This window comes from Neopsephotus bourkii, unplaced genomic scaffold (genome assembly GCF_033783945.1).
Source record: "Neopsephotus bourkii isolate Nb327-2 ecotype Australia unplaced genomic scaffold, CSIRO-AGI_Nbou_v1 NB_168, whole genome shotgun sequence".
Lineage (NCBI taxonomy): Eukaryota > Metazoa > Chordata > Aves > Psittaciformes > Psittacidae > Neopsephotus > Neopsephotus bourkii.
In genome coordinates, this window is record NW_026900684.1 from 11,489,536 (window position 1) to 11,513,799 (window position 24,264).

At 40.1% G+C, this 24,264-nt stretch overlaps 1 protein-coding gene across 3 annotated transcripts in view; it reads right to left on the reverse strand.

Moving 5' to 3' along the window:
- PALLD (palladin, cytoskeletal associated protein) overlaps positions 1 to 24,264 on the reverse strand; it is a 193,728-nt gene that overhangs the window by 2,720 nt on the left and 166,744 nt on the right. For all 3 annotated transcript variants that reach the window (XM_061372892.1, XM_061372898.1, XM_061372908.1), the window contains 10 exons: positions 22,579 to 22,714; positions 20,118 to 20,219; positions 19,521 to 19,571; positions 17,806 to 18,027; positions 12,797 to 12,946; positions 8,557 to 8,651; positions 3,402 to 3,527; positions 2,259 to 2,473; positions 1,409 to 1,574; positions 409 to 542 (listed from right to left, as the gene is read on the reverse strand). In XM_061372892.1, the coding sequence (XP_061228876.1) occupies positions 409 to 542; positions 1,409 to 1,574; positions 2,259 to 2,473; positions 3,402 to 3,527; positions 8,557 to 8,651; positions 12,797 to 12,946; positions 17,806 to 18,027; positions 19,521 to 19,571; positions 20,118 to 20,219; positions 22,579 to 22,714 (1,397 nt within the window). The remainder of the gene's footprint in view (positions 1 to 408; positions 543 to 1,408; positions 1,575 to 2,258; positions 2,474 to 3,401; positions 3,528 to 8,556; positions 8,652 to 12,796; positions 12,947 to 17,805; positions 18,028 to 19,520; positions 19,572 to 20,117; positions 20,220 to 22,578; positions 22,715 to 24,264) is intronic.

Here is a 24,264-nt window from a genome sequence, read left to right on the forward strand (position 1 = left end):
TGAAGCAGAAAGCCATAAAAACATCTACATTTCCGGTGGTTGTCATGTGTGTATTACAGACTGATGTACAAAGGAATAAAAAAGGTTAGGAAAGTGGTAGCAGAGCAATAGTAATAATGATCCACAGAAATAACATAAGCATGCTGTTATCTGTTGTTAAGTAGCTCTACTTAATATACTAAGCAAAGACAGAAAGCATGCATGCTTGTTTTGCTTCAGGTATCTGGAAGATTCTGAAATATACTTTGACAGAGCATTGGTTGTCTTGATGTGGATCGTTATTATTGAGGAGAAACTATAAACAAAAGAAAGAGAGACCAAGGTAAACCATTCTGCGAACAAACTGAAACTTACACAACTGCTGCTTTTAGGGTAGCTACTGTGATCACAAAGACAGAAGTCACTTACTATAAACATCCAACCTGGCAGTGCATGACACAATCCCAGCCTCATTCTTAGCTGAACATGTGTACCAGCCAGCATCCTCCTTTGTAGCTCCCTGAATAAGCAGGCATATGTAGCCATAGTTATCCTGGTGCATGCTAAACAAAAGAAAATGAGAAAATTAGTATTTAAATTGCATACAAGTTTAGACTACTTTAAAATGTCATTATAAACTGACCCAGTCCTAGTTACAGATTAAATATTGTCCACTTTAAGTTAATGTGAAACTTTGTCTGAAATTAGCTAGTGGTTGACAATCTGGCAGCTTAATATCCTGCACTGAAGACTAAGAAGCAAAGATGCATAAAGTAACTTCTCTTTCACAATCACAGGTTAAGAAATCCAGAAATCTAATTTAAGTCATAGGGACACCAGAACTCTTTGGGAAGAGGATAAAAAAACCTCAAGGAATGAGGTACTGAAATGCTCTCAGTTACTTAGAAGGGCAGCAATAACTTACTAGTGTTCTATCAGGGATGGATTCCTTTTCTTAAAATGTGTCATCAGTTTGCTTTCAAAAATTCCTACAGATGTTACTAATATCAAAGACAAGTTTATAGATCTCAGTATAACATACTGAACCTTAGTTGCTTAGCTCCGCAACAGTTAGGAATCAAGGTTTCTGCTGCGAAGCAGACAGCCTTCCTTAGGAGCCTAGGTTTTCACCAGGACATTGCTAGAAGTCTTAGTTCTAGAAGATAAAAACTACTTCTCCACTTGCTTAAAGTGAAAAGATAGTTGTTTAATTCCAAGGATGAAAACAGAACTAACATTTTAATTCCAGCTCGCCCACCAAGCTGGCTGCAAGTCTGAGTAAATGTCATAAATTATTACAATATCTAGGTTAATGTTTATGAGATGCTCTTCACAGAGCGTTCTTACAGCCTTCTAGGTTTTCATTTGTTTTACAGGATAGGTCACCATTGGAGTTTTACATGGGGACATGGTTGTAAGGCAGTCTCACCTCACTCGGTCAGTGTTGTATGTGAGTGACTCATTCTCCTTCTTCCAAAATATCTGAGGAGACGGCTCCCCCGAGATCCGGCACTCCAGCCGCACTGGGAATCCCTCAGTCACACCCGTGTTCTGTAGCTTCTCTATAAACACAGGTGCTTTCTGTACTTCCTTAGCTGTGAAAACAAAGACAGTGTCATGTTGACACTAGTCTGTGACAGTGCAGCTCTTCTTCCAGCACCATGCTAAAATCAATAATGAAAGATCTAAGTGGCATGAAACTGAAGTGTTGTCTTCATTAATCACAAAGTCCAGTCCTGTTCATCTGAAGGGAACAGTCAGATCAGGATTGTAATAGGGGAAAGTAGTTCCCTCCTTCCCCAAAATAGTTGAAATATGGGGTGTGAAGATCAGATAAACTGGCTGCTCTCTGCTTGTTAAGCAGTGCTCCTTCATACTCCCTAGAGGGACAGCTTTTAATTATAGAAAGGACTGGTCTACCTGAAGGCTGGAATGGCAGTCTAATATGCTATGAAACACTCAAATCATATGGTACTGGTAGATACGGGTTTGCACAAATTGCTTTTGAAAACCCATTCATGCAAATAGCCTGGTTTGTGGTCCCTGCTGTGCCTCAGGACAGCAGATCCCTTAACTGTGTGCCCAGGACTTATGTGGCTGTCAGCTTATGCCACTACATAACATAAACTCTATCACCTATAAATGTAACTTCTGTTACTAACAGGTTTCCTTTTCTTGGCCCACTACCCCTCAGCCATGTCGCTTGACAGCACTTAAACTGTCCTGTGTGGTGGTACTCTTACAGTTCTCAGGGTGGAAGCTTAGTGTGAAGATGTTACCTGCAACAATGAGCTCCAGGCTGAATGTGTTCTCACCAGCCCGATTGCTGGCGATGCATGTGTAGATTCCCGCATCTCTGGCTGTGACTGGCTCTATGATCAAGGAGTGCACACCATTCTCACGCACCAGCATTTTGTGAGAACTATCAGGGCGAATTGGTCTTCCATTCAGTTGCCAGCTTAAATCTGGAGTCGGTAATCCGCTAACCTTAAGTGTGAACAGAATAATGGGAATTGGTTTTAGCCATACAAAACACTGGAGGAGTCCTGACTTGTTACATCACAGAAGTTTGGGTTGGTTTGCTACTGCAGGTGTACCACAAGATTTAAAGATCTTTGACTCAGTTGTATTCATTTACTTTCTGGCCAACTCCCTGAATTCCATGATGTCTTATGGGTGTGACTAAAAAAAGATCAGTGTTTAGATATGCTGGTAGCTAAATAATACTACATTGCAAAACAAAAGGCAGGGTGACACCTTTTGTCTTTTTTATAGCTTGCTCTTCAGGTGGAATGAGAAGATACTCCTTTCTTGATTAACTTCTGGTGGAGAACTTACAGACAAAAAGATGCTAGCTGACTAACTACTGAACTCGAAGTTCCATTCCACTTAGGTGTAACCCAGTGACAGCACCCTCTGCCCTGGTTAATGCTTGGTCTGTGTGAATAAGTTGTGCGCTTTTGGAAGCTGTGCCATTTGCTGTGGGTACTGTGCGAAAGCAAATAACTTCTCACAAATAGATCAGCAGAAAGTACACAGGGTCATCCAAGCCTGAATTAATTCTGTTCAGCAAAGCCATAAATCAAGGTTATACTCTTTGAAACTTTAACGGGGGATCAAAACTCAAGTGGCTAAATGTCTTAAAACAGAGAAGTGCATTGTCCTTGTGGTGTGTGCTGCTTTCCTCCACACCCCTGCATATCTGAAACCTGAAAATCATTTTTCTGTGAGCTGTAAGATTTGCCTGTCAGGCAGACTTTTACTGTCCACTTACTCGTAACCAGTGAGATCAATTGACCTACTGACAGTGGATGAAACTGCCAGTAGGCAAAATAGCTTTAAAAAAGAATTAACTGAGGTTTTGAGTCAGGTACTGTTTCCAAAAGGTCCCCACTACCCTCTGTGTGGTACTTGCCTTGCAGTCCATTCTGCACAGTTTTCCTTCTTGAACAGTCAGGTCTCCGGGAGCCTGCAGAAAATGAGGCCGGAAGAATCGTTCCTGAATGGGTTCATTTTCATCACCACTGTCCCTTGATCGAGATCGTGGTCTTAAAATAACATAAAATAAAGGTAAATTACTTTTTTTTTCTGCTAAATCAGAAGAACCAAAATCACTTGCATACAAGATTGCTTTGAATTTTAATTCACTCCTTTTGACCTATACCATAATCACTCTTTTATTTACACACATATGCTGAGCACTTGGCTCAGACCAAGTTAATTATAACACAGTAATTAATTACTTTTATTTAACTCACATGTTATGGCAAAATATGATCTAGAAGACAGTCTTGCTACAGAATAATTGCTTGTAGCAATCATTTATACATGGTAGTATTTTTGTTTAGAGTTAGTCCTTAAATAACTGAAATACAAATAAGTCAGTAGGCCTTAGCGTAAAGCTCAGTTCCTCATTTCTAGTGTTCTGTGTATTTAATCCCTTCACTGTTGCTGATGACACCACCAAATGTGTGTGTAGTTCATTAATTATATTTACCTTTCAGGAAAAAACAGCATCTAAAAGCTATCTCATCTCAGCTGAGAAGAGACTTCTCACAACAGACTATTTTTCACCATCTCCTTTTCTGCACTACCAAAGACCATAGAGAAAACTTGGGGGATTAAAGTGCTGTGCGTATTTATTCCTCATTTAGCAGTTTTTTGTTTGAGATAGTCTTGGGCACTTTCAAAGCCACTAAACTGTTGTGTCAAAACAATGAGAATTTCATTTGTGAGCAACAGGGAGAAAAAGCTTCAGTCACTAAATTGTTCTTTATAAAGGTACTGTGAAAAGTTCAACAAAAAATACGAAGAAGGAAGAGTAACTTCTGTCCCCAGAAATAGCATCAATCACCTTAAACCTCCAGGATATCATTTAATCCGTTGCACTGGCTGTTCTTGCCTGTTAATTTAATCTATTAAATCTTTTTCTGAGTGGTTCCTCATTTAACTGGATTTTCCCCCATCTGAAATCAGTATTATTCCACTTGTGTGATTTGGTAATCCAAGACTTGGAACTGAAACAGAATTTGAGATCAGTTTCTGTCCTTGCCTGATCAGCTCCAGTGGGTCCCATTCTGGAGCCAGCTGCTGCCTGCAGTGACATCCTGTTGCAGTGAAGAGTCGCTATTCAAGTGTCCTCCAGGGTAACTTATATCAATGACACTGTACAGTGAAATTGTCTTTTGTGAATCTCATTTTCCATTACCTTTTGCCAGTGTTTCTGCATCTGCAGGATACATGCTGCAGTATACGTGGCTATGCTGTGTTTTACACTGCCCAGAGGCATTTCTTTAGGTTAAAATAATTCAGAACAAAAAAAGCTCAAACCTCCCAACAGTTACATCTGGAAAACAAAGATGCTGTACTACTGTACAGTAGACAAATGCTCCAGCTGCACACTGAAGGGAAGTATAGCTAAGAGCTGCTTGAATCTGGTGTATTTTGTCCTTCTCTGTTGTTGCCCTTCTATTACTGCGCTGTTCATCTCTATGAAACATGTTTATCTGTATTATCATCTGTCATAAATAGATATTTTTTAGTGATCATCACAGGCTTTCCACAGCTATAGCTAAAGGCAAATGTGTGCATCTGGGAAATCTATCCTATACTGCGTATCAACATAGAATGGATACCAAACTGGACAACACAGCATGATGATCTGCACATGCTAAAAGCTTGTGTAAATCTTGGAAGTGCCCCTGTCCAGGTCTGGAGTAGTCAGTATTTTTTTTCTACTTTAACATGTCTAAAACTACTTGAGTAGCTGCTGTGTTACAGGTCATGAGCAAGACTAAGGTCTAGTTGGCAAATTCCTAACCTATTCTGCAGACATCCATGCCTCGTGTGCATGTAGATGGCGTAGAGATGGAAGGAAGCAGAAAAACCTGTACTTCTATCTTTTGGTACTTAAGACTACCTAGAAGCCATGGATCTGGGCAAGTGAGTTCTACACAATGTGGGCAGCCCACAGAAAATTTGTCTTCATAGTGCTCATGTGCATCCTGCTTAGGTACTCCTGATGAAGTGCCAATGAAGTACAAGTAACCAGTGCAAGGCTGAGACAAACAGGTCAGCTAGCACCACAGAAGTGTGAAAGCCCATCTGAAAGCCACCACCTCACTGCTACAGCTCCATGGAAAGGCAGCTCTGATCAAAATGGGGGAGAAATTACAGAGTTTGTGACCAAAGCTGTTTTTTTTGATAGCATGTTTTTGAATTGTGCAAACTAAGTCTTCAAATCACAGAAGTGAAAGGCAACCTCAGTCAGCAAGCTGTTCAGAGTCAGAAGTAAATGATGTGTTTCTTTTTACCTCTTTGTAGATTTGCCTCTGGAATTGCAGACTTACTTTTTAAGCCTTTTTACCTTGAGAGGTGAAACTAAGGTCATTTGAATTGTAAAACGTTTTGTGGTTTTCAAGAAGCAACAAAACGAGTAGAGCCAAGTACTTCAGGTGTCTAGGAATGACAAGTTGCAGGAGCCTGGAATACCCTTGGATTAGCTGTGTGTTCTTCAGACCTGTGATGTGGGCATCAAATTGCAGGAACTAGTTTCAGCAATGCTGATATCATGTACTAAATGTGGCCAGAGGAGACTGTGGGCTGCTGTGGTGCAATGCACCAGGAATGTCAGTGAGTGAGAAGCTGGGGAAGACTATGACTGACCACGTGATAATGATCACTAATTTGGGATAGAGAGTAAGTTCAATTAATCCTCTATTTGAGAACAGGGGCAATAGGACTATTTCTTTTTTAAATCTTCCCTAAATCTTACCCATTTTAAAATGACTTAATGTGGGGCTGTGGCTGCAGTTCACCACAAGAGAGCTACAACATTGAGCGCCATTGTACCTAAGGGGTTGACCCACAGCTTGGTACACATCAGGCAGCTCAAAAGCTCCATCCCTCTGGACAAAGGAATGCTAAGAAGGTGCTGTTTGCAAGCTAAGCACATTTCAGAAAAATACATCAAAAATGGAATAACAGCTACAAAGAGTGCTTTGAAATGTCCATGACGCGGTGAAGATGACAAAACCCAGAGTTCTGCCAGAACACATTCTGTGAGAGATTAAAAGTACTTCAGGAAAAAGCCTGTCAAGAGCGTAACAAATCATAAAGTTCATTAAGCTAATAATTACACTTGTAAAAAAAACCCAACACTTGTCACTCTCAAGCAGAAAAGCTTACAGAAATCACATTGTAAAGCCCAGGAGTGTCACTTATCAAAAGCACCCAGAGATGCACGTGACAAATACCACAGCTCAGGGGGAGCGTAACAGCATGGTCCATTACAGGCAAACAGCCAGTGCTGGGGGCTGTCCTGGGGGGGGGACTTTACACACTCATGGCCCCCACTGTCCTTGCGGACACTGGGTGGTGGGAGGAGTGGGAAACATCCGGTAAGAAGAAGTGTGCTAAATGCTGAGCAGAAATGAGACCATCTGTAAGTAAAGGTATCTGCACATGTGGTAATTTTACAGGAAATAAGAATCCCCAATAATTGCCCTAATTTTAATTAAACTGCTATATGTAAATCTCTTATTTGTAACTGGTTACTCTACTGGACCCCCTGACATAGCAATAGTATTATCTGCCTGAAGATAAAGTACCGTCCATAAGCAGCCTCAGACTTTGACTGCATTTGGAGAGTGTGGAAAAAAAGCCTCCTCCATCACTACCCAAAGGCTCTGGCCACTGAAGAGGCAGAGACCCACATTTTATCCTTCAGAAAGGTGCAGAAGTGTCTGTCAGCTGCTCACTGCTCTCTTCATAGCCATCCCCCTTTCTCCAATCCCCATTTTTAAAGATGTTTCCCCTTTCTCACCCTGTGCATCCTGATTCATTCAGTTGGAACCTGACTCTTTATGGCAGCTTTTCCCTTCAGGGACTAGCAGGGACTTTTCATTTTGCACCATTACTTCTTTACTGGACAGGACATGCTGGATAGATCCAGCTTTTCTGGGCTGCTCTCAGTGCAGCAATAGCAGGACATCCCTCTCCATGAGCTTTCTGGGCTTGGGCTTAACAGGCCAAAACATGAAATGGGGAAGGTGGTAGGATGCCTCAGTGAGGCATAGCATTTGGGGCTGTGGGAAGCCCAGTTTGTTCTGTGCAGGAATAACACCAGTCTTTTTAACAACCAACCTTGCTTCCTAGTTGCCTAGTTATTGGAAGAGGGGGAAGAGAGCCTGGTTTGCATGCAGCAGTCCTACATATAGTACATACTACCACCATGCTAATCGTTACAGACTCATTCTGTTACGGCACTCTGACTGTGTAATTACACCTACTCTGTGTATTACAGTTAGGCAGTACTGAGATTCTGTGGCCACTGTGACCCATAGGTGAAACACACCTTACCAGGGCAGAATCTGAAACTCGAGCCCTCAAACTCCCCTGAAGGCAGTTCTGTTTGGTACCCAAAATGAAATGGTTTTTTTTTGTTCTTCAATGTCTAAGCTGTGCTAAATAGCCTCATAAATGCTTTGGGTAATGAAAAAAAAGTATTTGAAGTGAGAATTCCCTTATATGGTCCAAAACCATCAACCAAAGTTTCGTATATGAATAACTGTAAACTCACCAAAGATAAGTTTAATTCTTCATTTCTGACTCATAATTCCTTATAAGAACCTGAACTGAAATCCTAAAATATTTCTAATGTAAATCTAATAAGCTTCCTTGGCATGCAGTTATTTCTGCTGGTTCTTTCAATGAAGGCTTACTAAAACCTGCAGAAAGCAGAGGTTCCTGGTAGAGTCCTGGTCAGGAGATGTTTTAAAAAACCCTGTAAGTTACAAGGTCCTTCCTAACAGCTGATGGTACAATTTGCAAGGGGGAGCTATCAGTGAACATCACAAAGATAGGAGGAGGAGACAGTAAATTCAAGATGCATAAACATCATGTCATTCCAGAGGTTGCCTGTGGAAGCTCTGCAGAGATTTTAAGATAGCAGAGGTCGCATTTTCTTCCTGAATGCCATACTTTTAACTTACCTTCTTCTTTCACATTCTTTATCTTACCATAATAATTTTGCGAAAGGTTATTATTAAAAGAAAGAAAGAAAAAGGCATCAAATACCTTCTCATATGTGGCTGACCAGAAGGTGACCATGGACTGCGGCCTCTTTGATTTACAGCTTGAACCATCAGCCTGCCCGTGCAACTTACTCTGCCCTGTTACAGTGACGGAGAGAAGGAACATGAGAATACTTAAAATATGAATTATTAATAAACGTTCAACCTGATCCCATCTTTTCTGCCCACCTGTTACAGAGTCTAATACAGTCTCTTCTTTCAAAGGGTCACTGACAAACGTTAGTCAGGACACTGTCTGATGTTAAACCATTATCAGCTTTCACAATAACCCAGAACAGACTGGAACAATGGTGAATGTAACAGAGTCCTGGTACAGTGTTCCACCTGGAAGTTTTTCTTGTAAAAGGATGGTTGGTATCTGAGGCAACAGTGTCCTTGAAAGAGCTGTTGCTGTGGTTTGGAAGTTTCTCTGCGTACAGCAAGTGGACAGAAAGACAAAAAGCACAAGGTAGTGAAAATAACAACACTTGGTAAGTGCTGATGGGTAGTGACAGAGCTGCTGTCTCCAGAGTGGATGGATCCACTTGATCTGGTGGGGCCACAGCTCAGAAAGCCCCACAAATGGAAAACCCAAAGGAATTGTATGAGTATGTAAAGTGCCCTTTCTACAGTGTGAACCTGGCTCAGGGGCAGGAATCACACAGAAGCACATGCTGGGATGGTGGATACTGGAGACAGTTCAGCCGTCTCAGGTTATTTTCAGTGAATGATAACTAGAGCATGGGCTCCGTGGTATTCTGTCCTCTTTTTTGTTTTACTTCAGTTTTTAGAAGACAGGTTGGTCCATCAACAAGCACTGATGGTAACAAAGTTAGGATGGGTCTGCCTGATGCCCCAACTGCTCACGTCCAGGGCTCTGAGTATTCACCCTGTAAGGGGTAAAAGCATCTGGTGGTATTAATAAATACACACAATGGATGCAAATGTCAAAGCTATGTATAAAAATACTACTGCAGTAAAAGTCTATATACTTTTATATAGCAGTGTAATGATTTTAGTAACTTCTGAAGAACAGTTTTAACTAGCTGATTGGTAAATGTACCGGAGATGTATGTCTGTCTCTGTCCCTAGGCTGGTAGCAGTAAGGCAACAGCCACATCAGCTTTGCAGTGTGCTCCACTCTAAGCTGTGAGCTCTGCACTTGAGTCTATCAGCATAAAGGGTGACAAGTATTTTTGTTGCAGTAGTTCAGGGGTCGCAGATCGCTGTGCATTAACAACTGGCCAGAGCCCATGAAAAAACAATTTCACTGCGGTCACAACTGCCATACAAATGGCAGTGACCTTTGTGTTACTGCTGGGCTGTTAGAAATGAAGTCTCTGTGTCCCGCTTTCATTCCCATGACCCAGTTAGTCCACAAGAAAAATACTTGCCTTAAAATAAGCCATTGTGCATGATCTGTGGCAGTTTCTAAGCAAAAGGGGTTTTTTTGTTTTGCAAGACCATTGAAGACATCCAAAACAAATCCATTCCTATTTTAGGCTCCACTGCATATTAATCTTTTTTCTGGCAGGTGATGAACACACATTTTGAGGATAATTACTGCATATCTCAATATACAAAGGCATCACAAATGGAAACAAAAAGGACAGTAAGGAATTTGGATAGGGAAGAATGAGTAGGAAACATGATTTTTTGAAAAGTCATGGGATAAATGGGAAGGAAACAAAGTGGGAAGTAATTTGCCTAGAAAGCAAGGCAAACCTGGACTGAGACCTGTGGATGTGTAGTGCAAAGAAGAGGAGAGAATGGGATGAAAAGGAAGAAGGTGTAAACAGTATTTGACTGAAGCCCATCCAGTCCCTGGGAAGCTAGCAGTTAAGAAATGTCTCTGGTAACTAATGGCCCAGGCCAGGGTTTATGTTTGTACAGGCCTGGGGTCTGTTTGCTCTGGATGAGGTTATATGGCAAATTTTACTGCAAAACCCCATGGTGTGCCAGAACCTCAATTCCACATTGCATCACTTTACATCACAGGCAATGGTGCCTACTGTGTTCACTGCCACAAACAATTCCCAAGGTCTACCAACAAGCCATTTTGCAAACTAGTCCTGTTGGACTAGTCCAGACAGTGAGGTGGAATAAATTGGCACAGCTTTAAGGAACTGAATCCTTTGCTTTAACAAAATCAGTTTCTATCTGCTAAGAATATGTCTTTCTGCTTTGTAGTTTGGTGGCTCCTACAGTAACAACCAAACTACAGCAACAGCCTAGCAAGTATCTGCTGGTCCATCAGAACTCTGATTTAGGCTCTCCTATATTTACGTATTTCACTTTTCCTTAGGAAAGGCTGCCAAATTTGCCTAAGTTTGTGATAGCTCTGAGAGGTGGACAACTTTCCATTAGAATCGAGAAGGCCATGCCAAACTTATTTCCACTCAGGATGACTTAAAAGAACTGGAATCCAGATCTTTGAGTGTGAAAGGAGAGTACATTAGCTCATAACCCTTCTTTGCCTCCATTGTACTGTTAAATGCATAGTAAAAGCAAGCAAATAGTAGAAGAGATAAGTAAGTTTGCCTGGGAATTACACTGTAAAGAAAGAACAGAAAGGGCTTCGTGAAGCAGACAGATGTTTTATTTAGGGGAGCCAGAGGAGAACACTTCTGGTTCTTCTCCAAAGGGGCGGAAAAGCAGATGCAGGATTTTGTCATTTAACAAGACTGCTTTTTCAATCCCCAACCTAGGAACAACACAAACCCAGATCATTTTAGTACATCCAAAACCCCAAGAAAAACTAGTGTCGTCAGTCACCAGAATCAATAACCTAGATCAGTGTTGTGCCACCGAATTAGCATTATCCAGAGTAACAAATGCCAAAAGTAGGCTCTACCTACTCAGGGGCAGATGACATTGTCCAAACACAAAGGTAGTTTATTCACCAAGTTCTCCAAGGTTTTGGTTCACACTGTAACACTTATAGGAAGATGAAGTAGATTCATTTCTTACCTTGAGCATGTGAATATTTATCTAACGATTTAAAACCTCCTGTGAATTTCCACTATTTAAATGGTACCAATTGTTCTAACACAATGGTTGTCTGTAAAAGCTCCCAGCTTGAAAATTCCCTTGGCCATATGCAATTTCATTATTTCTTTATTTCTGTTATTCGTATATGCATGAACAACATTTAAACTACCTAGATTTAAGTACTGCAGTTTGTAGCATCCAGCCTCAAGCTGGGGTTTGTGCATCACCTGCGTGCACAGCCCCATAGGTTTTCAAGCACACTGCAGTGTGAATAGGACTGACAGTAAGAGAGCAAGGCAAAATGGCAGTGTCATGCTAAGTAACCTAGCAACAGTCATAACAGAGCACAACACTCCTGCTTAGATTAAACTGTCTCAGAGATACAGTTTGTTATTTTACAGTGTGATTCTACTTGTAGGCCTGATCTTGGCAAGATGCTTGCTGCTACAGAAGAAAGTAATTCATTACATCCCTAATGTTACATTCCTGCCTTGGTTTCTCACTTGCAAATCTTCCCCCTCAACTTGCTGTGCTGTAGGAAAAGCAGACTGAAAGTTACTTCACTAGGATGCCTGAACTGGAAGTATAGCCATTTCCAGCACACCTGGGGCTTCCTGTTGAAGACCACAGCTCTTGTACTGGGTCTGCAAAGAACAAATTAGTATTACAAACCCAGTAACACTCCATGTTTCAGGAAAATACTGTTTAAGACTTTGAGATCAACACAGGAGACCTCCCTGCTCCATAGTAAGTGCTAGAGTGTTTTGCCTTACAGAATTACAATCACTGCCTAAAGTAAACATGTTAAGGTGTATTACACTCCCACTTGCTTCCAAAAGTTAGCCTCAGGTGGTGAGTAGTGTTAACAGAAGAAAAATGAAATTGCTGGATTAGGTTACTTGTACTGGTAAACTGGATTTTTTTCTCCCTTTATAGTACATATGCTATCCATGCTCAGTTAGGCTTCAGAGATGTTATCAGCTGAAACAAATGGTGGAAGAGTGATTAAAACCCAGCACCCCTCCCCTCTGAAACCTCAAACCATAGGAAAAAACCTGCTGTTGAGTTGCTAATCTCTTGGAGATAGAAAGGTCCCACCCTACTGATGCAAGATGAAAACAGAAATCTAACTTATATACATACTTTTTGGTGACTTCATCATTTTAATTAAACCATGCATATGTAAGATGAGATCGTTTTCTGAAGATTTATGTCCAGAAGCACGTTTGCTCTGGAGCCAAACCTTCATTTACCTGGGGGTTAGCAGCCATAATGGTGTAATTCCCATCATCATCCAGGGTGGAGGCTGCAGTATGCAGCGAGCAAGTTCCATCAGGTTCTCTTTGAATTCGGTAGTGATCACTTCGTTTAGAAATTTGCTTCCCGTCTTTAAACCAATAAATCTGCAGGAGAAAACAAGGCCTGGCTGATAAGGGTGGGTGCTCATTGTCATCATTTCTCAATTAATAGTGCTAACGAATCTGACCTGCTGACAACCGCCCCAGTAAGCATGGAAAGCAAACCGGTTTGATCGACAGTAGAAGTGCAGAACCACACTCCATGAATCACTTTCACTAAAAGACAAGTTACAGATCAGCAATGGTTCAAAGAAAAGGACACAGCATGAACATTTACCAAAGAACCTTACAGGTGCATAAGGGCCGTGCCCATCCCCATGACACGACAGCCACTGAACTTTTCAAGAGCTGAAAATAAGTGTCATGACTAAGAAAAGCTCTATTTCAGAGGAGAGGACTCAGTTCAAGGTTTTATTTCACTTAAATCTGTGAAGTTGCAGAAAGAACCTAAGAATGATATTGTGCTGTTTTCAGAAAATAAAAATGTAATTACGGAAATAATGAATCCAGTGATGAATAAAATGGAAGTCATGATCTCACTGTTGAAACACCAGTTGTGTCTTGCATCCACTACACTGACAGGACCAAAAAATCCAGGAGGGTTTCAGCAGCTTGTGCTGGCAATGAGCAGCTCAGTGCATGCATGGGCCAGCTCAGTGTAATGACATGACTAAGACCAAGAGGTCACCCCGGTGTGACAGACATCTACAGAAATGGACAGCTTTACAAACTCATGGGAAATACTTCAAAGCAAGTCTGCGCACAGACAGCCATTAAGAATTAATTGTACGCCAACACCCATAGAGTTCCAAGTTGTACAGAACAGTTACATTATCTATCAAACAGAGGCCTTTTCCATTAGTTTTCATACATAAATTTAGTCTCTGGCTGACCCAAGATCTGCTTGCAGTGAGCCAAAGAAAATGATGTATGCAGAATAATATCTTACAGTAATCCATGAATTACACAAAAAAATATGTATTTCTTTTTAATGCCTCAAAGTTTAGGATTTGGTTTGTTTGGGGTTTTATGCTACATTTTAAAAATAATATAAACCCCCAAACTGAAATCTGCTGAAATCAAAAGAAAAACGTGGTGTGTGCAGGAAAACACATAGAGGAATATCTGAAAAATGTTCTACTGGGAAAGCTGTTGTCAGCTCCCTAAACCCATATATAAGTAGAACATTATTTACTTGCCATTTCTGAAGGTTGTATTATGCTGTAACATCAGTGGTGTTCAGCTCTTCCTAGGTCACTTGTGCAGATACTTGCATGATTTTCACAAGGTTAACTTGTACAAAGTACAACAACTGGATCTGTCTTGTTGGCATGACTGCAGGGACTATTTAGCACAAGGAAAACACACACATTTTCCTCAGTCTGATTCTTGAAATGGGAATTTAGGTCTTACAGTAGGGGAAAGGGTGCCAGCTTTCTAGTCAAAATAAGTGACAATGCAAAGCACAGCTCCTGATAGCATTTAACACACCAGGTTCTCCACACATGCCAACATTTCAAAGCTAAATTCACTCACTTGTCAGGGGAAGTTAAGGGTATACTTTTAAATTTCACAAAAAGAGAACGGGGAATGTTTTGGAGGGAAGAGGTGGAAATTTCCCTTTAAAATTAATTACCATTTATGGTTTTTAAATTAACAAGCATTATGTGTAACTAGAAATGATTTCATTTCCTCAATAGCTGGTTATACTTGTTTCCCATTTTGTCTGTCAGCAACCTTGCAGAGACTCTGTGGTGCTAACAAAGGATTTAGTCATGTCTTCTCATCTGCTGACAGAGCACTTACTGGAGATGCGAAAGATATTTGATCACTTATACACACATGCTAATGGGTGCTAGGAACAACATAGCTGCAAAAAATGAGTTTCAACTTGCATGCCTTACATGTGTCATAATGTTGCTTGGAAATCTACGGCATTAAGTAGTAATTATTCAATAACAATGCACTTAGAAACATCAGGATGCATGCCAGGAATCATTATATGGAAATACATGCAAATATTAACTGAACCAGCTATCCAAACATTATGCACATGTTGTCCAATACCTATTTCCGCTATGCTTAAAAGCATTGGCATCACCAGATTTTACTTATGAGCAGTAAACTCTTACTATTACCTTTATCTGATGTGGAGTTAATAAGTAAAACACTACCACTGCTGGAGACAATGGCTCTTGCAGTGAAGTATTTTCTTCCTAGGATATCTTTCAATAAATGTACCATTAAGCTACGTAAGCACTGCACACTGCATCTGGATTGCTTTTATTTGCACCAGATTTTCAGAAACCAGCATGCAATGACTAGAAATACAATGAATACAGAGGACAAAAGGGTTGTAAGAATTATATTCAGCCATGTGAAGAGTGAGCAGTATGAGCTTTATGCAACATTCAGATCTCAATTAACCTTTTGTATGAAACTGTCCTAATTCTGAAGGGAAATATCCCTTAAAAACAAGAATTCCACAATCCCTCCTGTATCACCATAGGTTCTCATTTTAGTGAGAAAATAGTTTTACATTACACTGAAGGCTATAACAAAAGTAGACTCAGATTTTAAAAGTCATATTTATGAAGACAGAACTTGCACATCAGTATTCAATTTACATGGCATGTTCAGGGGAAAAAATAATCAAGGCAATAACCCTGCTTAGAAAAAATCCGTTGTAATGAATGCCAGATTTTAGAAACACTACAGCCCTTCCCAAAGCCATTCCTTGGCAGAGCTGACAGAACACTTAGAAGGGAGGAGCTTCAAGTTAGTAAATTATTTCCAGCTTTTCATTTGCCAAAGAAAAGAATTTATTCAGGGGCAACACTTCCAGCTTCAACAAATGACAGCAGAAGGGCAGCCCTCAGCCATCGAGCGTTGCAAAATTGCTATCTTGGCATGCTCCGGCAGATGAGGGGGAGATGGAGCCTTTGACATTTGCAAAGCCCAGCTAACAAGTAGCCATCCAACAGGACTGAAATTGGTTCCATCCCAAGCAACTTAACAAATCGCACAAAGCATCTGCAAGTGGATGGAATAAAGGGTCATAGGCCCAGGTGCAAAAGCAAATCACTTGTTAATGTGTGTGTTTTCACGCTGCAGAAAAACAGAACATCTTATCTAAAGCAGAGTGCATCCACATCAGATACTCCTTTATAATGCTGTGCTTTAGGGGAAGTACAAACATCGCTGTTTCTTTGCTGTGCAATCCCTAACCCCAAAACAAGGCAAATGAGGGAACGGAGACATCCTCTTTCATCTGTTTTAAATCAGATTAAGATGACTGTGAAACTACACCTTAATTGAAAAGTGTGAAAATCAGGGAACGGCTCAGTTGACTAAGGCTGACTCATAGTAGGTCATCTAGCAACTTAGTCACAAGCCTCAGGCAAAAAGAGTATCCCTCCAACACAATGCACCTCTAGCAGCAAGGAACCAACAGTCATCTCAAAAGCAATACTGGACATCAAAGTGTTGGTTTCAGTTAGACTGGACTAATCTTCTCAGTGTGTGTCTCGAGTTTGAAGCAGGAGTGCTTTTCTGGTATCAGTATACTGATCAGCCCCACTTACTTTGCAGTGGTTCACATCATGTTGTGGTCTTGGAGCACAGAACTGGATTCCTTTCAGATGAAACCAAGCCAGAAAATGTGCTCCAAGAACACATCTAATGTGCTGCATCTGCTTCAGTCTGTGGGACGAGATGGGAGCTAGCCTGAAGTAAAACCTCCTGAAATGCAGGCAGGATGGATATCTTGTTCTTCAGATTTGCTTCTTGTGGTCCACACTTCTTGTTAATGTAGATGTAGCTCTAGTTCTCTGTTCTCTTTGCTACTACCTGACAAAGTCCATTTTTCTTTTTACACTTTGTGCAGTGTCACACATCTAGATCACTGGACATGTGAAGACATTGCATTTATCTCTGCTCAAAATCCTAAATACCTGTAAGACTTACGCTACATGAGAGATCTGGATGTGACTAGCTGCTGTGAAGATTTTATCTAAGAGATAAGGCATGTCTGATCTTGCCTAAGAGGAAAAGAGCCCCTACCCACAAGAGGTCACTGTAAGAGCTGCAAGGACCTCATGGGGAAGATACTGGTTTTGGCAAAGAAGTTGAAGCAGCTACTGCTGTTTTCTGCTGTATAATGAGTCAGTTGATTGCCAAGCAATTTGTGAAATGGTTAAACAAAAGCTACCAAAGGCAGGCACTCTTCCAGGCTACTGACATCATGCAACTGGTACTTTTACATCTACTCAAAGGAAATGCTTCCCAAGCCCAACCCTCCCTCAGAAGCTCATCATTAAAACCCCGCCATCATGTCTCATCTTGCCTTTGGGATGTATGGGAACTTACGGTATTTTATTATGCCTTCCTCTAACTTTCAATAAAATTCAGTCTGGTTAGAGATAAACTCTATAAGCCCTGAAGAATGCAGAAATACTGTGCTTGATCCTGAACCACAAGCAACATATTTTTGCATTAGCATGTTGCTGTGCATGAGCTAATTACTCACGTTAACCTGACGAGGTTGCTGCTTTAGGGACTACTGTGCCAGCTCGTATGAGGATTTGTAGCATTGCACTGCATAAGGTAACTCTGAAAATGACAGAAGTATTACTACTTCTAGGTAAAATACTTGAGATGAAGTCGCAGGAGGGAGTAACTAAGAGCTGAAGCCTCATAGGAGGTTTTCTTACTAGCATAAATCTAAATAATTCCAGTGATGTCAAAGAAATCTGACAGTTTATACCAGCAAGGCATTTTTCTCATCAAGAGAGAATGTCTGCTGTTCCTGTAAGGCACAGCCCATAGGGTCCAGGGGCTGACTGTAAGTTACCGATACAAAACTCTTTAGAGCATTTCTAAAAACACTTACCCTCTTTTCTTACCTTTGGCTTTGGATTTCCTGCCACTCTGCATGTAAATGTGACTGGCATTCCCTCAAAGATCTTGTAATGCTTCAGCTTTATCTCAAAATACGGTGACACACTGTTATCAGTAGTTTCATCTCCATGTTGCACCTCATCGTCCGATTCTTCCACAGGAGATCTCTCCAGCCTATATTCAATTTCACTGATCAATCTTTGCTCAAAGCTAGAGACTTTATACTCCTGTCAAACAAGAAAGGTACATATTAGCATCTAGCTTCCACATGTTGCTCAGCAAGATGTGTTCCTAATTCTTTGGGGTTTTTTATTCTACTGATTTTTGACAATCCATTAAGGTTTTACATATAAAAGGAAACTGTATCTTGTTGAAGAAAAACACTATAATCCGTGTCTCCAATAGCTTCTCTATGAAACAATGAAGACATCTGGTATAAGGCAAAAACTGCATTTCATGTTACCTTAAGGTCTAATTTATAAGGGGAAGGAAAGTCATTGGTTGCTTTCTTTTCATTTTTTAAACAAAGACTATAAGAACAAAAGTATTCTGAAGCAGTTCATAAAGACAAAAGAAACACATTAATATTTCCTTGAGGGTACAGGCAAATTTAGGGTGGGTTTTGTTTCCAGATGGCCAGTAGAGCATATGGTTCACATCTGCTATTTGCATAGAAGTGTACCGGAGGCTGCACCAGGTTAAAATGATTTTGTTTACAGTTGTCTGTAAAAACAAGAAAAAAGAAAAATAAAAAGCGAACATGGCAGCCCTGGTAGCCCATGATAGCTGCCTCTTTACAGCTGTTGCCACAGCCCCCGTTGTTTGGCCAAAAGTATCACTTCTTTCTTAAAACCAAAATCTATCATAAGGGTATTCAAGATGCAGAAAGAAGAGTGGAAAGCTTCACCCGGTGTAAACATGTACTACTGCTTGTTTAAATTTGCTATTCAGATACAAGGAAACATTACAGTGACATACACAGGTATCTGCTTTCTTGAGCTGTTCACCCTTATCTACTTTGCAATAGTTCTGCTTTGAATCTCAGTGATAACAAAGATAATCCCAGAATGTAAGAAAGCTCAGAAGCAGAAAAATACAGTAATAAATGAGTCAAGGCTCTCGTCAGTCAGCAGAAATCCAGGCATCCTTGCAAATGACCTTTGGCCACTGTCTCTGACTCTTGTTTTATTTAAGATAGAACACACATCTTATATGAAGCCTCATTTCACACACCCATCCTATTACCATTACCCCTGGACTGGGAATGACGTGCAGTCTTTCTACTGAGTGGTTACAGAACTAATCATAGCCCTCAACACCAGTACAAAATGGAAGAAAAGAAAAGCCTTTGTAAACTACAGGTATTTTAATTTTTTCATTCCCTGAGAGTTTACCATAAAAGTAAACCATGAAGTACACATGGTATATATAAAAAACAGCTAATTTGGATGCAAAGCAATTAGTACCAGTGTATGTTAACATTATGGTTGGATACTGGAGCACACTGTTACTGCAGTGGAGCTGCCCACACTCCAACAATTAGGAACAACTTCAACACCCTGAAGGGAGTGCAGCCCAAATCTCCCCAGGTACTAAAGCTAGGTGGCCTCTCATTATTAACCAAGAATAGCAGAAGGGAAAGTGCAAAGACAACAGAGGAAAAAGAAACCAAACAATCAATGGACAAAAAGGCAAGACAGAAAAAGGTGAAAATGATAACCTTTTGAATATCCATAGGACTCACTACAGAAGCACCACCAGAGCGAGCTTCCTGCAAAGGCAGAAAAAGAGATCAAGCGGCAGAAAGGAAAGCAAGAGGCATCCATGACGGTTTCGCAGTTTTTATCGGCAGAACATACTTTATGTGGTAATATAAGCAAACAAATGCTACACACTTCCGAGTGGCAACTCTGGCATCTAAACCTGGCCTTTCAAGCAGACTTTCTGTTGTGGTTTTGGTCTGCATCCAAAAAGTGCAGATTACACAAATAAAGAGAAGATGGTTTCAAGATAGTAGATGTAGATTTTCCTTGAGAGACATAAAGGTCAGCACAGAACAGGATAAATGGAGGAGTTTAAAGCAGAGAGCAGACATTTGAGAACTCTCAACCTTATGGAAAAACTGAGCAATAGGCATGTGATCCTCCAGTTTATTCCACTGATATAGAACATATGACTCCTGTAATCAGAACTATCCTATCGGGTGCATATTTATTGTCTTATGTAGGATTTTATTTTTTTTTAAGACAATCACACCCTGTAAAGAAGAAAAATGGAAAGGATTTTTTTTCCTATGAAATTGTAGAGTTTTGTGCACCTGTATAGCAGGATCTTCTTCTGGTTGTTGTATATTGAAGACAGTTGCAGCACTGTCTGCTCCCAGCAATCGACGAGCCATTTTTTCCTCATACGTTAATCTCTGAATAAAAAATAATATGGAGATAAGGGGGAGGGAAAAGAAATAAAACCAGTTCTTATTTCTCATTAAGAACCACAAGGCAGTTAGACAGTAAGCAATGCTTTAGGTAATATTACTAAAAGAGAGCAGCAATATGTTTCTAACAGCAATTTTCTACCACAGTTTGTAATGCATTTTTTTTGCATTACAAGTGGCTCTTCTGGCTTAAACAACCCTTGCCCTGATTCTGCCATTTGTTTCCATGCCCTTGCCAGGAACTTGGGCAGGACTGAGCAACAGGAACTACTTAAATCAGCATGGCCATCAAAAAAGTGCACGTCAAATCATCCCCAGTCTTACTCCTAGTTGTTCTGCTTGATTTTTACATCAGAACCACACGGCAGGAAACTCTGCCAAAAAATGCTAAGGAGATACTACTTTATTTGAGTATTTTGTCAAAAATATGACAGATTTGTAGAAAAATATATTCTTTAAGGGTTTTTGTTTCTGTTTCTTCTTACTCTTTGGGAAATTACGGGGACAGCTTATAAAAGACAATTTACACTCAGAAGGTAAAGCAAGTTAAAACAAAGCCGCAAGTGCGCAGTTCAATTATTTTGTTATTACTTTTTCTTCTACATTCAATAACACGTCACACACTTAGACACTTCATTATAAATCAGTGCAGCAAAAAAAAGGCCAGTGACTGAAAGGCAAACTCATTACATGGTGACATGCCTCATTTAAACAGAAAAATGAAAGAATGGAAATTGTAAAACATTACATCTATTAAAACTTCCATTCTTACAAATTTCATTTACATTAATTTTTAAAGTCTGGCATACTGCGGCTAATCCAGCAGGCTGAAACTCATGAAAACTAGGTACCGGTGTGGCTTGGTTACAAATGTCTAAGGAAGTCATGAACTTTTTTTTCACTTTAATTTTTCCTGTGACTCCTCCAAGTGCCCACAGCCATGATTACGCGAACAGAATCACTCAAGACAGGAATCTGCAAGGCAAAAGCCTCAAGGCAAGCACAAAACCAGAGTTCACATGGTCCAAGCTTCCACATCATCTGATCACAGTTGTTTTTTTTTTCCCCTCAGGCCATGTGGGCTTTCTCAGGACATTCCATTCATTTGCCCAGGCCAAACATCTCTTTTACTTTCCAAAATAGGCATTGACAGTCATGCTCAGCCCACCTCCTTTAAAAAAACCCACAAACTTATACACTATGAAAGTGATTCTGCTTAATTGCTACAGAAAACTGCCAAACCTGTGCAGTCAATGGAGAAAGGTAAGTACAGAAGCACTAGTCACTCTGAAAGTTTTCCCTACTTTACTCCACTGACCAGAACCAGAATCCAGCAGCTGTAGACTAGACAGTCTGTCTCAATCAGCTGTCTTGAACTACACCACATCAGTCCACATCCTGGACATAACAGCAAACCTATCAAACTTCTGAGCATGGTCCAGAAAAACTAAAGCCCACTACCTTTCAGTGACACAAACGTATCCCATGGCATTCTGATGCTTTTGAAAACATTCTATTGACAAAAAAGGGTTGGCAGTCTACATTTAAAAAATTACTTTCCTCTTAAGAGATTTCTGTGTCAAAGACATTCAAATCAATGCCTTGATAACTATAATCAAATCTTAGGAGATTTGCTTCTTGTCAGCTCTGAGCAGGAAGAATCTGGTATGTTATCTTTTATGCATATCTTAAAATGCACAAGAATTAATGGAGAACTTTGAGGCTGTGCATTTCAATTGCTTGAGATGCCCATTTTACCTTCTTTCTTGGCTCCTCAAGCAGGTTGTTAACTCCTGATAAAGTCTCTAAGTTAGTACTATAGGTTATTTTCTATTCTATTGGTCAAAAAAGTCCCACAGCTGCATGATCTAATGATGCCTAATTCCTAATGGGTTGTTTCTCATAATGAACAGTCTTGTACCCCTTTGATGTCCGGTTACGACTTAAGTCTTTCCCTTGTTGTCCAACAGCTGGGCAAAAGGTAGAATGAGCCTTGTCTGATCAAGAGCTCTGTACATACTTACTGGCCACTCCGTGATAAACATGCGAAGCATGTAGCTTCTGAGGCTGAAAAAGGTACAGACTGTGCAGGCTTATGCAAATCCATCACCTTTGGGACCTCCGCTGCTTTGTTAGGTCCAAGCAAAATTGTCAAGCAAAAGGAGGAGCAACAGGTCAAAATGTACACTATCATTCCTTAAGGAAATGCAGCTTTGGAAATGCAAGTAATAATAAATACATAAAATATAAAAATAATCTACAATATTTATTTTATATGCAGCATATCTGTGAAACTACCCATGATTCCTACTCCCATTCCCTAGGGTATTTTATGTTTTTATACCGGTTGCCCGTTGTTCAAAAGGTCTTCCTTGAAGCGAAGTTTTCTTTCCAGATCCTGAATTACAGCATCTTTTGACCCTTGAATCTCTTCATCTGATGCTATCCTAGCAGTTCTGCCTGTTTTCTTGGGAAATCCCCTGCAAAACAGTACAGGAAAATTCATAAGCTTTCCTGAAATCATTGGTATTTAGGAATTTATCTGGACCCACTGCTGTTGGTGAAGAAAACAACATTGTTTCTTTGAAATTAAAGGTCTGGTATCTTACTTACTATGCTATCCCTGCTAACTCACATCACTGATGAAATTATTAGTTTAAAAGCAAAGTTAAAGCTAAACTTTATTCACGCATTAGTTAAAATAGGACCAGGATTGTGTAGCAGTGGCTGTAAACACCATACACTCTAAGGGAAAACTGATGAGCAATAAAGCAAACTGAGAGGGAAAACGAAAGAGAAAGCATGACTAGATAAGTAGGGATGGAAGATAAACTAGGTTCCTATGGAGTACCGGCTAGATAAAAGATCAGAAAGATGCAGACAAGGCAGTTAATAATTAATTTCCTACATTATTTATTAACTAATTCCTTGTTACAGCTTTGCAGTACCCAATGCATAACTTCATGTTTATTCTGCATCTCTCTGTGAACACGTAACCAGAAGGCAACATGTAAATATTGTTTCTGTACTCTAGCAAAAAGGAAAATCATCCCTGTTTTCAGCAGCAGGGATTCACGGTGGAATAGCAAGCATTTCACAGGGCTGAGCTATGCCTCATACCAGCCTACAAGTTACGACTGTACTTTCAGGATGTTTCACTCCTGCTTTCTGGAATGGCATAGGGAATCTTTTTTCCCGAGTCTGAACTAATATTTAACATTTATGGTAGCTCTTTTGCTGGAAATGAACATTTTACTAGAGATCAGCTGCTCTTACACAGTTGTGAAGAAATCAGCATTCTATCAGTATGTGAAACTTGTAGCACAGCCCATTTCTCCAGTGAAGTCACACATTATCATTTAAAACACTGACACTGGTTCAATGAGTTCTGGTTTTCTTTTTTTTCCCCACTTCAACTAAACAAGGCTCAGCCCATTACATGGGAATGACTTATGCAAAACATGGAATCAAACCAGATAAACAGACAAACTCACAGATGTCAGAGATAGGGAAAAAAAGAAAATCAGACTAGCATGTAAGTGGCAAACTTGTTTCCAACACACAACTTCATAATTCAATTACCAACACCAAAACGTTAAACAAGAGACATATGGAGATAGCAAATTTTCTTGGATACTCTTGGTACTAATTTTCTATAACATGGCTAGAGAAAAGTCATTCTTCTGCAAGTGTCTTCAATGGTAACTTTTCGCATTAGTTAAAATGAAACAATACATACATGCTGTCAAAAGCCAAAAAAGGAATTAAGTGAATACATTAGGAGAAGACAATAATTGGAAACATTTATGTCTAAATTCCTAAAACATTTCATATTCTGTTACTGAAACTAAATTTAAAATGGGAAAATGGTAAAAAGAACTGCATTTCCCAATTAAATTGCAGCAAAAGAGCAGACTTTTGCCTAATGTCACAAACAGGCAGAGAACAACAGCCTCCCTCACCCTGGAAATATTCGGCCGCTAGCTGAAAATCTCAGTAACCAGCAGAATAATTCCCTCAGCATTTAGCT